The 15169-nt window shown below is 49.4% G+C and overlaps 4 protein-coding genes across 4 annotated transcripts; 3 read left to right on the forward strand and 1 right to left on the reverse strand.

The window, feature by feature from the left end:
* Window positions 1-745: 745 nt before the first annotated feature.
* GT037_008977 (uncharacterized protein) lies at window positions 746-4109 on the forward strand (the record flags this gene model as incomplete). Its single annotated transcript, XM_038934024.1, has 5 exons — window positions 746-1133; window positions 1187-1316; window positions 2076-2741; window positions 2787-2993; window positions 3044-4109. 5 exons carry the CDS (start codon window positions 746-748, stop codon window positions 4107-4109), a joined length of 2457 nt encoding a protein of 818 aa, XP_038783369.1.
* A 945-nt stretch (window positions 4110-5054) lies between these two features.
* Window positions 5055-6362, forward strand: GT037_008978 (glycoside hydrolase family 64 protein; the record flags this gene model as incomplete). The annotated part of the gene is made up of 1 exon (XM_038934025.1): window positions 5055-6362. The coding sequence occupies one exon, from the start codon at window positions 5055-5057 to the stop codon at window positions 6360-6362; it is 1308 nt and encodes a 435-aa protein (XP_038783370.1).
* Window positions 6363-7725: 1363 nt separating this feature from the next.
* On the forward strand, window positions 7726-9769 carry GT037_008979 (uncharacterized protein; the record flags this gene model as incomplete). Its single annotated transcript, XM_038934026.1, has 3 exons — window positions 7726-8467; window positions 9222-9528; window positions 9619-9769. 3 exons carry the CDS (start codon window positions 7726-7728, stop codon window positions 9767-9769), a joined length of 1200 nt encoding a protein of 399 aa, XP_038783371.1.
* Window positions 9770-10442: 673 nt separating this feature from the next.
* GT037_008980 (uncharacterized protein) lies at window positions 10443-13191 on the reverse strand (the record flags this gene model as incomplete). The annotated part of the gene is made up of 6 exons (XM_038934027.1): window positions 10443-10791; window positions 10845-11011; window positions 11062-11102; window positions 11151-11351; window positions 11397-12053; window positions 12309-13191. 6 exons carry the CDS (start codon window positions 13189-13191, stop codon window positions 10443-10445), a joined length of 2298 nt encoding a protein of 765 aa, XP_038783372.1.
* Between the last annotated feature and the right edge of the window lie 1978 nt (window positions 13192-15169).

Raw genomic sequence — 15169 nt, forward strand, 5'->3', positions numbered from 1 at the left:
AATGCCTTTGGGTGACGGTGAAATGAGCCCTATAATGTGAGCTTGGAGCGGTTCATAAGTACGTTGTTAGTAGGGCGACAGCTATCCACGCTCAGCCATGAAGCCGGCGGAATGGAAGACATAGATCTTCCAAATTTGCGTTACGATATTGCATCTTCGCTTTGCCTGAAGCAGCTCTACAAGCGCTCGTGATGCGCGGAAGGAATTCCAGAAGTTGGGTGGTGGTTGTAGATCCCCGTGAAGCTGGAGTAGATGGGGAGGGAGTTGCGGGGTGCGCCGCTAATCGTCAGGCACCTCGCGGTAATGTCGCCCGAGGACGTTAGTAGCGTCACGGGCAGAACATTCTCAAAGTTCATACACTGATGTCGCATGGCGTAACTAACAGTGCAAGATTCTCGAATACCATTGTATAGCGGTTGGACCGTCGGTGACCGGTCAGGTAGAAAGTCTCGAAAGTGGCCTTACTTGATCGCTGCAAGGCATCCACGCTTTCAAATGCTGTATAGAACAAGGATTCAAAATGGAGAGGAAATTAGGAAGACAGTCGGCAATTTGGGTAGGCTGATCGCAGAAGCTCCAGCCGTATGAGAGAGCACAAACGGATGTACTCCAAGTCCCACCGGCACGGATGCGAATACCATACGACTTCCGATCAGGTCCGACCTGCTAGGCGGCAGCGCAACTCAAAGATTTGCGGGTGCCACCAGGAGGACCACTCTCCAAATTGTTTCTTGACTCCAAAACGATGCCTTTCAGAAATCAGATGGACGCCGCTGTACAAGCTTTGCCTGGGCTTTTCTCGTCCATCCTTCCGCCTGCACACCTCCTAGCTTACTCCACACTGCTTGGAACCGAGCTGTATCAAAGTTTCGTAATGACCAAGGTCGCATATCAAGCCCTTCCAAGATCAGCTTTTACGACTTTGCAGAAGCGTGTTTTCCCGGTATACTTCCAAAGCCAGTCCATCCTTCTGCTCGTCGTTGCTGCGACATTCCCGCCTCATGGACCGATTTCGATATTCCAAAAGAGAGGAGATTGGATAGCTTTCGCCATCGCTGGGGTCACTGCAGGGTTCAATTTGATCGTTTTTGGCCCCAGGACACAAGCTTTGATGATTGAGAGGGTCCACCAATGTAGGCATTACAGCGCGCTCAAATCAACATTTGATAGCTGATGAATGGACTAGCAACTCGTGACAATAAAGCACAGCTCAAGGGAACCATGAGCGACGATATGAAGGTTCTCAATCGAGCTTTCTCTAGGGCTCATGCAATGAGTATACATCTCAACCTCATTACGATTGGAGCCACGCTTTGGTATGGGCTGCGCTTGGCGTCAAATTTACATTTCGAGACTGGTTGAGCTTGGATGACAGTGGAACTCTCCGGGGGTTTCAAGGTTCAAGATGGTTAGGTAGTGAGCTTTGGGGATATCAAATAACTCGTAAATGGTGTAGAAACTGGAAAAGTTGTGGATCGATAAGGGCTGGTGTTCTATCGAGTGCTTGTTCAATATGAATGGGTTCGCATGATGCAGCGCGATGATTGTGTTAGCTTCATGGTCATCGATCTGGCCAACGGAATTCCACCTAGGTAATCTGGCGCTGATGAGTCATCCAAGGCGCCCAGCACTACCGGCGGCCGGATGTTAGTATTCGTCCCGTCCCGTGTTCGGTATGACACTCGCGCTCCTTTCGCATCTGCATCGATCCTGCGCCATCGCATCGGATGGAAGACACTGAACAACCCTCCGCTACAAGAGCGGGTACATCGCGAACTGCTCAAGCGTGCCAGCGATGTCGTAATCTAAAGACACGATGTTTGCCAAGCGCCCAATCTGGACTATGCCAAAGGTGTGCTCCATCCAATCAGCGTGTCGGCAGCCCAATGGTGTTCCCAGCCGTCACTCCACATGATACTAATCTGGTTCCTCTGAAAGTGCTAACCATACACAAGATGTTTTTCTGCCGGCAAAGAATGTACTTGGGCCGAAGCGCCACGAAGGACAAGGAAGCTGCGGGCGCCCTCGTAAGTCGTTGTCTATTCCTAATTGGTCTTGACTTATAGTGTTGGCAGCCGAATCGCGCAGGTTGAACAGAAGATCGATGGGCTCGTTGCTAAACTCGTCCATGCGGCTGGTGAGACTGAACTCACGACCGACTCTACAAGTGCAACACAGCCGTCTCCTGAAGAGACCCGAGCAGAGACGTGGCAGAAACGGGGAGTAATCAACGTTACACCAGGAAGCTGGATACCGGCACCATCCTTCGAGACCAGCACCTTGCAACATGAGAACAGCACTGAGGCTGTCTCCGAAAGTGCTGAAGTCGATCGACAGTACCTCGAAAGTCTTCGCAGCATACACAGATACAGTGATCGTGAAGATGCTCCTCCGGCTTCTGAGGGCTTTTTTAGGCCGTCAAGACGCCCCGAAGCACCCATTGAACACGAAATTGTTCAACAAATGTTATGTTCAGGTGAAGCTGACGTACTGTTGAACGAGTATCGTAACATGTCAGCAACGTTCCCTTTCGTAATGCTACCTCCGCAGATCACTGCTAAACAGTTGCACGAGCACAGACCTATGCTCTTACTGGCTGTCATTCTGGTATCATCATGGAAAGAACACACACGCCAGATGCAGCTTGATGGTGTCTTTCGCACAGAACTTGCTCATCGAACGATTATCCAACCCCGCAGGACACTGGGCCTAGTTCAAAGTGTATTGGTCTACTTGTCATGGTATGCCAGTGCTCATATTCCGTCAAAAGATGCTAATCGGTCTAGGTACCACTTCGTTTTCAGCCACAAAACACAGCAGATATTCTTCTTACACAACCTCGTCACAGGACTGGCGCTCGATATTGGTCTGCATCAAGATTTCCAACCCATTGGCTTTCCAATGCCCCAGCGGCCTAAAGCTCCACCGCCACCACCTGGAGAGTTGCGCGAGAGACATCGTGCTTTTCTAGGTTGCTATTACCTTTCTTCTATGTAGGTAGCCGCAGTGATACCTTCTTTGATCCTATGTTGACTTGAAGCAGGGTCGCTACAGGCTTACAGAAGCCAAACTTGTTGAAACATAACTCTATCATGTCAGAGTGGGCGAAAAGCTTGAAACAGAATCGAGAGTACGAGACCGACGAGACTATCAACCTACTCATATCATTACGGCAGATCGATGACCAAGTACAAGATGCGCTCTATACGGCCGATGGTTCGCAGCTCCCAATTTCCGATGGGCGAGCATTGATGCATGTTCGATTTATAGATGCACAACTCGATACATGGAAGAGAGAATGCGACGGTGTTGCATCACAACGACTCCTCGAACTTTCGTTCTCGTACGCTAAGATGCAACTACATAGCGTAGCTCTTCGCTCATCGCCCTCGGAGCTACCGGCGTCGGTACGTTCATCGCAAATCAACAGCTTGCTCTCGTCACTTGAGGCTGGTAAACGATTCTTGGATACACTCCTTTCGTTTCCAGCTCAAGAGTATCACCTGATATCGTTCTCGGAATGGATGCGTTTGCCCGCGGTCATTATGACGGTCGCCAGACTATGTATCCCCTCTGAACAACATGCCACTATCGGATGGGACACGCAAGCCGCGCAAGACAGGGTGCGCCTAGATCTCTGCCTTGAGTCGATCTGCTATCGAATGTCAACCTTAACGGCCTTTGATAAGACAAAGCGGCCTGAGACTGACTTCTGGTACGCTATGCAAATGATCAATGATCTGACGAAGAATTGGTACATTCGCAAGATCCGACCGGAGCGACCTAGCCAGACACCATCAATGCCTACACCCGGCGACTCAATCGAGCACAGTGTAAGCGAAGGCTCATGCCCTATCACTGGCGCTCCAAGAGTGCATTCAACCCACCATGCGAGCGACCGATACAACCACTTACCTGACACCAACTATATGGATGAGTTCAATGTAGAAATGCCTCTCGACACCGAGGCCAACGGCGAACCTTTTGCGCTCATGAGAAGTGCCGATTTCGACATGGGGCAGTTCTTCGATATGGCGGGGAGCATTTGGGGGGAGGATTGCTACAACAGCTATGCTGACATGTCGTTTGGAGGTGGTGCTCAGTTCTGATTCCCGGGCTTGAATCATCGACAGTGTGACACAAGCAGTCATGCGCGAATGGTTACAGCACCTTGAAGCTATGCAGGACATTGGCTCTCGCGGATGCAACACTGGCATCGCAGGTCGTTTGCCGACGAGCTCGTGGGCACGTCTCGAGGCCTCGTTCTAAGCAGGTGTAGCGCGATTGCTGATCCTGCGTTCTTTGTACAGAAGAGATGTATCTTTTATCTGCTGTATTGTAGGCATTTACGCCGGAAGTGTATTCATGCTCATATCTCTGTCCAGAGCAAATCGGCTTCAACCACACTCAACCTCATTAGGCACGTTCCAGTGCCAAATACACCTAGAAAGAGATCAAATGAACAAGGAACAATGTTCTTCGTCAGACACAGAAGTAAAGCATCGCGTACTTCCGCTTACCGCTAATTCATACCTTCCTTTCTGACACTAATCCACCAACCCGGCGCCGTCCAATACCAGTCCCAAGTTACCACCTACACTGCACCCCGCAATCCAGGTGTCAGTTTCAGATGCCACGAGCACGCCACGCGTGGTTTGGAAAGTTGTGCTAGTCCTTTACGGGCCGCGAGATGGTGGTGTCGCTTGGAAAAATGTGATTGGCTGTAAACGTAAAATTGTTGACGCTTGCACTGCTGGGCGAGTCGGCGATCGCTAACCGGTTTGCACGTGCAGGGGCCAGCCCGGAAATTCGTCGCATGTGTGACATCAGCTGGACCCTGCATTCACGCCTTGAAATTTAGGACGTTGACGCGTTTGGGGTGTATTCGCTATAACAGGTCGAAGATATATCTTGTGTGACGTACTCGCGGTTGTTGCAATTTGCAAGAGTGTTAATACTCGCAAGACCCTTTGCCTTTTTCTTGCAAATCACTATATTTGCATCCATCTACACAAGATTTTCGTCTCCCACACCCACTCGATTTGCATATTACCATGAAAGCATTCAAGAGCTTCGTGAACAAGCGTCGGCAGAGTTTCCAAAACCGCGGCAAAAAAGAGAATGATCCGGCACCGGCACCGGTACCTGCCAATGCCAACGCCAACACCAACACCGAGAATGAGAAGCGCGCAGCCGCTCCGGAAGCCAACGCTGACCAGCAACAATTGATGGCTGAAGCCGCACCTGGCACTCTTCAGTTGGCGCTGCAGAACAAGTCCAATTCCAGCACCGTATACGCGTACATTACCGGCCTTGCTTTGGAACGGAACAACACTCCCCTCTTTGTGAAAGCAGACGGCCAATCCATCTACTATCCAACAGCGCCGAAGGATATCCAGCAACCACTCCAGGCCGACGTCGCCATCCCACTTGGGGCTCCTGGCAACACTGTCAACGTCAGGATCCCAAAGATTGCCGGCGGTCGTATCTGGTTCAGCATTGGTGCAAAGCTTACTTTCCTCCTCAACCCAGGTCCTGCAGTCGTAGAGCCCAGTGTGACCAACCCCAGCGACCCTAACTTCGATATCAATTGGTCTTTCTGCGAGTTCACTTACAATGACGCGCAACTGTTCGCGAATATCAGTTATGTCGACTTTGTCAGCATTCCTGTTGGGCTCAGCTTGACCAACACCCAAGGCAAGACCCAAACAGTGCCAGGTATGGGTGCCGATGGTATGCGGAGAGTCATAGAAGAGCTGCGTGCGCAAGCCCAGCGCGACGGTCGACCTTGGGATAAACTGATCTATGAGCACAACGGACAGCCATTGCGAGTGCTGAGCCCGAACAATCTTCTCGTCGGAAACGCGGATGCATGGGGTAATTACTGGGACGGCTACATCCAGGCGGTTTGGAACAAATACCGCAATGAGGACATGATCATCAACACCCAAGCCGCAGCTGGCAACCTCAAGGGCCGTGTTCAAGGCAACGAGCTTCAACTCGGTCAAGCAGGAAACTTTGCTGCTCCTTCAGCTAGGGATATTTTTACCTGTAGCACGGGGCCATTCGCGACTGGATCGAACCAAGCGCGCAATGCAGTTATCCCCCGCCTGGCTGCTGCTTTCAACCGTAGCATCTTGCTGAACACACCCGGTAACCAGTTCCCGAATGGCAGCAACCCAGGCCAGTACTACAAGGACCCGACGACCAACCACTACTCACGCATCGTTCATCAGGTCCAGAAGGACGGTCGTGGCTATGCCTTCCCGTACGATGACGTTGTTCCGGATGGTGGTCAGGATGTTGCTGGCACAATCTTCGATGGCAGCCCGAAGCTTTTCACTATCGCTGTCGGCGGCTAGTGAGCGTACACTATCGACGCGAAGTGTGATGGGTTGGTGATGTATTTACGATTTGATGAGTGCATATTCTCTCTATGCTTCTGTATATGCTTGTTCATAGACTTTGAATGACGTGGGGATTTGAGAGATGACGGGAGGGTATATAGTTGGCTTCTGGTATATATTTGATGATTAATGGATTTCGCATACTTGCTCTGGTATTCCTTTTCATGAATCGTTGCTTTTAGTGATCACTAGGCAGTGTGCACGTCCCGAGCTCTGCCGTGCCTGTCACATGCCAGCAAGTTGCTAGCGCTTACGTCACTGGTCTGGTCGTTTTAGGGGCGAGTCCGTCCCTGCCAGCTGGCTAGTTCTTCACCTACGAACATAGCGTGAACGCGCGACAGGCCAGATGGAAGTAATCGTTTCGTATCGGATCTCTCGAACACCAGTTATCGTGGACTGATAGTCGCCAAGTTCGAGCGGGAAATGACGTCACCGAGATCGCCAGACAGCCTGCGCGTCGTGTCGACAAAGCACATCTTTCCAGCCGTAGACTTCGACTTTCGTACCCCCAGGCCTTGGCTGCTTGGGTTTTACATTTACACGTTTTTTAGCTCCAATTCGTCTCGTTCCTTACTCTACAACCTGGAACCAATATTTCTTCTGTTCACCGAATACTGGATTTTATGACTGAAGACCTTCGAACTACAATAGCACATCAATGAGAACCGCCCCAAGCCTCTTTATCATCAAAGTACTATGAACAGAAGTAAAGCTGATGTTCCGAATTCACGGTTTGATCAATGTATGATGGGAGAATCCTCTGTGAAGAGACCTGGTTGAGCGTCAAAGGCCGTGCAGGAGCCTTTGACAAGTATCAATCCCAAGAAGGCAACCGTGTGCGCCTTATTTCTTGTCCTCTTTATGGATCTCCTATCAATAAGTAAAGTCCTGGCTCGGACGTACCTTTCTTGGCTGACTTGCTGTGTTCACCACCAACCATGGGGGCGCTGCTTCGATTGGTCTAGTATAAGACATTCTCTAGCTCGAACAGTTGACGTTATGGATACTCAATACCTCTCAAGAGCAATGACAGTATAGAGTACACCCGTGTTTGACCCGATAGAGTACGTCTTATCCCACATCGTCCTTGCAACAAAGCGCCATGAGTAGGGTCGCATTCACTACAGATGCGTCACGCACACACCACAACACGCGAACGGTCAGATGATCTCCAACCACAACGACAAACGACTGTTTGGTACTCTTTTGCTGCACCTACACGCCCCGACTAGTCGTCTTTCTGATTTTCGCCTTTCCAACCTCCGCGAACACGTTGAAACTGCGACCGTAACGAGGACGCATATACTCCGACCGCATCATGAGCTCAGCATCATCCGAAGCTGAAGGACCACAGACACCTGGAGATGTGGAAGGAGATCAACCAGGGCTAGAGATTGATGAACTGGGTCGCATCGGGGTTGCGAACAAGTACGCCACGATTATTGCATCCAGACAGACATACGGCCAGCTCTTGTCGCCGGAACAGAGAAGCCGCATGGAATTGTGGGTCGAGCGTCTGCCTCACGACTGGCATTTTGAGGACGCGAACACAACTTGCCTGATTGCAGTCGCAGTGTACAAAGACTGGCTAGATTGGTCAGAGTGGAAAGCATTCTCCTGGCTCGACAAGCTCACCAAGTTTGAGCGCCGCTTTAGAATTGCTGGGGTTGCGTATCACAAGATTCCGTATGCGCTGCGACATGCCTCAACTGTTACTAATAGCTACCGAATAAACCCTGTCATCTTAGTACGTCTGAGTCAAATCTTCGAGACCGATCGTCCACGTGCTCAGCAGTCATTCTTCCGCCCGTGGATTGAAATTTCCAATGCTGCCAAGGAAGTGTTGGGAAAATTGATAGCGAATAAGAATAACCCGGAAGATATCGATCGGCTTCGCATACTGGAGTCTGGATCCGAAGTTACGCTATCATTGCTAGTAAATTCACTGTCTAACTTGGAATCTGCATTGGCGTGGGTCGAGGAATACGTCGCAGACCTCGCTGATCGCTCCGACATTGATGGAAGCGACAATCTGGCCGCCAAGCATAGCCGTGAAGGAGGTTTGTTTCGGAGATGGATACAAACCTTCCCAGAGGTTGAGTTGGGCACGGTACAATCTCAATCTGAATTCACAGAAGGTTTCGTTGATGCTGTGTCCAGGGATGAGGGTATTATGGAGTACAGATACTAGCGTGCGTTGGCGGAAGCGATGAGAATCTAGTGCTGAGTTTTGCAGCATGAGTTTGTAGGAATGACTAATGATACAGCAACTCATCCAACCCACAAGACTGTGTGAGTTACTATTAAATTCGCATCATGTCTGCGTTCCTATTCCTATAAAGTTCACTATCTCCAGCTTGCGATCGACATTTGCGATAGATTCAGAGGGACATTAGGCGATGAACAAGGCAAGCAAGTACACAGTGTCAACGACGTGCACATTGTTGTTGATGAATTTGCATAACGCTCGTTGTCGCAAGATCATAAGTCGCGTTGATGCGCAATCTCTCTTCGTTGTTCCTAGAACTGCTCAACCGGAAACACCCAATAAGGCCTTCGACCCGATCCATATTGTAACGAGGAATTGACTGGAAACTACCATCATGTGTCGGCAATGTACAACTATAGATCCTGGTTCGGAGGCGTCAGTCTCAATAACCTTTCGCGTCCGCATCCGGGACATTTTGAACCGCATCGATCATCTCCTACGGTGTTGCAACAATCTTGAAGACCGGTATAGAGAGGCAGGTATCGCTTTCCACAAAACCGAACGCGCATGTCGCCTTGCATGCGAACGGAACACCGAGTGGGCAGTTCTTTACGCCAACCTCGAAAAGGCTTTTCTTATTGACAGCTACGAGGATATCTTTGCTCCTCTCAATGACATGGTTGCACGTCTCATGCAACTTCGGACAAAAGTGCAGCATGTTCCATCGGCTGCTACGGCCGGCGAGCTCATGGTTACATTTTGGCATGACTTGGCTCCTCTGGCCGATGCTCTGATATCGGAGTTTGAGACGTTCAAACAGTACATCAGTAAACTTCAGTCGGACGCTTATACCCTACGGTTGTTTAACAAGAAGTATTTTCAGGTGAATGATTTGGGCGTTCATAACGCTTGGTATGATCCTGTGGTGGATATGATCAACAACAAACGAACTGTGCGGAGCCGTGTCGGTGAATTCACGCTGTTTGCTGACTGGGTTCATAGCTTGCCAGAGGCGCAGCGCGCCCTGGAGGTCCAAGCTGGGCATGATGGATTCAATCCTTCTGGAACTCTGTTCGAAGACAGGCTGTTTGCTTATTCGATGGACTTGATCTGGCGCATGAATGAGAGGTTCGTTGTCAATGGTAGATCATAGCAGCTTTGCAGTTGTTGAATGGCAACACGTGTTAACACTACCAATTTGAGATCACGGTGATTCAAACAACGGCACTAGCTAAGGGTGGATCGAGAAGATTCTGCTGCATGCTCAATGGTATCTAAATATGAAAGTAAGTTCTTCGTGATTTGTGTGACAAATGTTGTTTTAACATTTCCGAGGAGAAGCTAGCGGCGTGCTCAAGTCCGCCTCAAGCCATATAAGAGATCACCAAGAATTAGATAATAGATCATTATATAGAACCAAGTATTCGTCCAATGCTTGTTGAAGGTTGGAAGCAGTTTGTTTTGGACCCTTCCTTTTCTGGGCCGCATATGTAGCGGCCTGTGTTGCAATGTATTACTGTGGAATTTGTGGCATTTTCGAATGGCAGAATCCTAGCACAAAATGAATATAGAGGCGATTAGTCTTCTTTTTGCCATGCATCACATCTACGTGTAGGCGAGATCAAGCAAAGATTGGTAGGTAACGAGCAGCTGAAGTACGTATCCAAATAACGACCACGACCTTAGCCACGCCACCAAGAGCCATCGAGGCACAGTATTGAGAATCCGTTGATGTTTCCAGAAGTATTCTTTGACAATCACAATGGAGTAAGAACAGATGGTTGAAGCTAGTCGGAGAGCGTTTTCGTTTCTCAAGGTCTGGCGCATCAAGAGTCTGTATTTCTTGGATCTTGAGTCACATCCAAGGGTTGATTTGAATCATCGTTTTCCTGGTTCCAGTATCCAAGGAAGGTAGGCAACCATTCAGGATGTACGTAGCCCAGACTTTTGACGTTGACATTATACTGGATCGGATGGTGGATGGCGAAGTAGATCCTTGATGCTGCAACTAGTGGTGTGGCGCCGTCGTCCATGACGATGGGGATGGCAGCCTTTGCGAGCGGCACTTCGCCAGGTACTAGTGACGGTTGCGTTCCTAGAGAATAAGCGATGGCATGCTCATGGGGAACCACTCCAGGCTTGGCGGTGCCCCTGTTGCCATAAGAGAAGATCGGACTGTCAGATATCAGCCATGTGAAAACACTGGTTAGGAGTGGGGCTGTGCGTACACAGCGAAGCAGAATTCGCGTTTACGTTTAACGACAATGAATCTCCGGACCTGTGTGTGTGCGTATTCGTTGTATTTGACTTCAGAAAGACTTGTGTTATAGTCGGTGGGGTTCAGCCCGTTAACGGCATTAGCGCCCGCTGTCTCGGTGAAGAGAATAGAAAAGACCTATGAAACTGTGAGTGATCTATACTTGATCTTAGGCGTTCATCACCCACCTTTCCTACTTCAAAAAAACTACTACCTCTGACAAAGAAAGCTACAACAAGTTAGAAGGATGTTGACAAGATAATGGATGGATGCTAACCAGGATCAAGCAGCTCATAGTGGCTGCTAGGTTGTGGATTCTGTAGATTGTAGCTGCCCTGAATAGTTGCGCCCGTTGCGCCTCGGTTGTTTTCATAACTGACCCCGTAACCGGCAGGACCCGCTCCAGATGGTGTGATTGTTAACACACTGTCGGTGCCTGTACTCTCAGGGGCCCAGTCGAAGAATACCCAACCTTGGCCTACTTCTGATTAGCCGACGTGCATAGTAAGGGGCGGCCACAGACCTTCAACATGGTGTTTCCAGTAATAGCGCGAGTAAGTTGCATCCCAGAAAGTGTAAAGGTATCTTTGAAATTGCGGATTCCATTCAGGTTGCGAAAGTGCGGCTGACCGTGTACTGGATAGCACCAATGTGGTCTGATCGGGAGATGGGGCATCGTTGGTGTTCCGCTCAGGCGCCTGAAAATGTTGTGAATCTGTTGACGAAACTTCTTGAGGGGGAGTTTGATCAGTATCTGTTGGTTGCCCAGTGTTTGTTGGTTGCTCCTCAACAGAAAGAGGTTCGGCGGGTTCCAACTGTTCTGGAACTTGTGGAGAGCTAGAGAAGGTCAAGGCCGAATTCGATGACAAATTGATGCGATCGCTTTCTAATTCGATTGCATCGTTGGATTGACCAGAGGTATCAGGAGCAGCGATAGTGGGCAAAGCAAATAGGGCGAGTTGCTCCAGATGGTTTGCGAGGTGGCGTTTGAACACTGTTGGGTTGACAGTCAAATTTCCGTTGAGTATTGGATTGCCTGCAAGAACTTCTCGTTCTTTCAAACGCTCAACCCATTCCGTACAACATGGGCAATCCTTTGCAGGAATCTCATTAAGTGGTTCTCGAGCCAAACTCATCTCCGGTTCCCCCTCAGCATTATCGAGAATCTTGGCATGTCTCTCTTTCAGATGAGCAACATAAGTTTTCTCGCTGTAACTTGTCGCATCCGAACATATGAAGCATTTGTAAACCACGCGATGGCAAGAAATCTCATGCTGGAACCATGCATTTATATCCCCATAGTATGGTGCATCGCAGTTTGGAAACGTGCACACGTAAGGACGGAGATCAGAAAAGATGTGATTTCTCTAGACGCGATCGTTCTTGCACCTTTGTATTCGAAAACAGAAGGGGCAATTAAACTCCCTGCTGCTACCGATGCGCAAGTCGTCAAGCTTTGGGATGCGAAGAGTGGTAGATGCCTCTCCATTACCGTCCACTGAGCGGGAGATCGTCGTGTACGAAACTACATCATCTTCCGAGTCTGGCTCGCCGGCATGAAGTAAACTTGGATCAATTCTTTCGGGAATAAATGTCGTTGCTTTTGTGAACAAAGTTGGGTTGCTCATCGGCTGGTTCGTGGTAGAGACTTGTGGTTCTTCTGTGCGATCTTTTCCGTGTCCGTCTAACTCTCCATGGTGATCACGATTGTAGCTAAGGACCTGCCGCCTGTGGGTTATAGCTCTTCCAAGGCGCTGGCGAAGCCAGATGCGATCATCTGCGGCCAGCTTTCGATGCTTCTCGCCGACATGGGCAATATCGAACTGATTATCAATGTGATAACGTTTTCGGCTAAGAGCTTTGGCGAAGATATCGGAAGACTTTGCTTGGCGTATGAGAGTTGTCGCCCTCAAGAGTCGCGTGATAGTCACTTTGATTTCCTTTTGAAGCTCACATATCTCGCTGATGTCTTGAATATTCTCTTCTCTGCTATCCTCGATAGCACGTGGCAGGCTCTGTGCATCACCGGCAGTAATGCCGAGAAGATCTTCCGCCGCTTCATTCAAGTCACCTAAAAGACTTGAAATATGAGTGAGTACATCTTTGGCCCCACTCAACCGTGACTCGACAGACATAGGCGATTCAGGGCTGTGAAGGCCTCCGATATCCCCAATAAAGAGGTTGAGCCTGTCTAGGTCATCGTTCACCTCGTTCTTCTTGATGAGGTCATCTCTGCAATCTGACTGCGACAATGTGGAGATAACCCTTTGTAGATTCTTGACGCAATCACGGCAGTGGTCTGATATAGAGGGGGTCATGTCAAGTTGGTGGGGAAGCTGACGTAGGAATAGCTGCCAAGATGTCGTGAAGACCTACAGAGGCCTAGATTGATAGCGGTCTGCGGGGGAACCAAAACGCGAAAGAAAATCTCGGGAGTTTGAGATGAGTAGCGCAAAGACTCGGTTAACGTTATGATTCCGGCGACTATCTGCTTAGTTGGTATAGACAATCGATATTGTGGGTGTCGGAAGTGAGACGAGGCTGAATATGGGGCGAAGAAAGCGGGGAAGCGACCTCGAGAACCTCGAAATGTTGTGCTGTCCTCCTTTTGTCTCAGCCGTACACTTTCAGTCCATTTCGCTCTCGCACAATCGAACAGGAGATTCGGTGAGCGCTTAGCTCAGATCGTAATGAGCGGTCTAGAGGTGGCAGGCGTTGTCCTCGGCGCCTTTCCTTTACTTCTAGCCGCCATCGAGCACTGGCACGACATTGCAAACACATATGAGCTATATCGCCGGATACGAAGGAAATACAAAGAATGCCAACACGATATCGAATACGAAAAGATCATCTGCGGACGGAATCTCGAAGCGCTCTTAACCCCAATGTTACAGGACGCAGATGAAGTTGACAGACTCGTAGCGGACCCAGGTGGTCAAGGATGGAGTGATCCGGCTTTACAGGAGCGACTGGAAGAAAGACTACATGGATCATACCATGTGTACCGAGAAATCATTACCAAGATGGAGGACGTTGTGCTCAAGCTCAAAAAAGAGTTGAGTATCGATGAAGGCAGTACACCGAGCAAACTCTCAACGCCAGAACACCAAGGAGATATTCAGGATGGACTTTCAAGCCCCCAAAGATCTGCAAACTCCTCGAGAATTTCTGGTGCAAAGGAGACTTGGAAATATCAGAGGTTTCGGTTCAAGTTCAGCCGCCGAGAAAAAGAAAGGAATGACCTGTTTGATGAACTACACAAGTGTAATAAGCGCTTGGATAAACTCTTAAGCTCTAGCGACAGAGTTTCTTCATCTCGAGATGTAGCGTCCGGATATGTCAAACAAGTTTCGACGATAGACAAAACGTTCGCAAGGATTGCGAGCAGATCTGATCAGCTTTTCAAAGCCTTGAACGATGCTTGGCAGTGTTCGTGCCAGGCACATCACTCTGCCAGTCTGCTACTGGAGCATCGGACACTTGCAGAAGTCTGCTTCGAGATTATCCTCATGTCTATCGCCCCCAATGGATACGAATCTCCTTCGTGGCGCTGGAAACAGCTCAGTTGTGGCCATAAGCCAAGTTGTTCGGTCATCTGGAGGGAAACCGGTGCCACATCATCTGCACAGCTCCCTTGCCGTCCAAAATCATCAACTTTACAGATACCCAGAGTTTCTATAGCGTCACCAGCTCCAAGATACAAGCGAGAGGACCCACTCTTGGAACCAAGCCTACCCAAGATCGTCTTAGACTTGATAACGAATGACAAGATAGAATTGTGTCAGCGTTTAAGTGACAAACACTACGGAGAATGTCTGGCAGTCATTAGCCATAATGATGAGATCTTCCATCTCCCTCCGACAACCCGAGATAGCCAACCTGTTGGAGATGCCCCTACCACGCTCGATTATGTACTCTCCCACAACTCTGAAAATGGTATCTCCCGCGTTCAACGCTACACCATCGCACTTCTTATTGCCTCATCGGTCGGACAGCTTCGTTCTACACTCTGGATGCGGAGTGGACTCTGCAAAGGGAACATCATCTTCTATCCTCGCAAAGACGACGACCAGGTTCTTGTTTACAGTGAACCTTACATCAGGCGTAACTTCTCACGTGCTGACTCTCAGTCGTCCCCTGGCATTTTAATGAATGACTGCAACTTTTATTCTCTCGGTATACTACTTTTGGAGCTCTGCTTTGGTCGTAGACTGGAAGATCATCCTCTACGCAAAAGAAAGCCAGTTGCCAATGACCTTGAGACCAGACACGCGTTGGACCTGGTGGCTGCGATGG

Source organism: Alternaria burnsii (assembly GCF_013036055.1).
Source record: "Alternaria burnsii strain CBS107.38 chromosome Unknown 697, whole genome shotgun sequence".
In the NCBI taxonomy this organism is placed as follows: domain Eukaryota; kingdom Fungi; phylum Ascomycota; class Dothideomycetes; order Pleosporales; family Pleosporaceae; genus Alternaria; species Alternaria burnsii.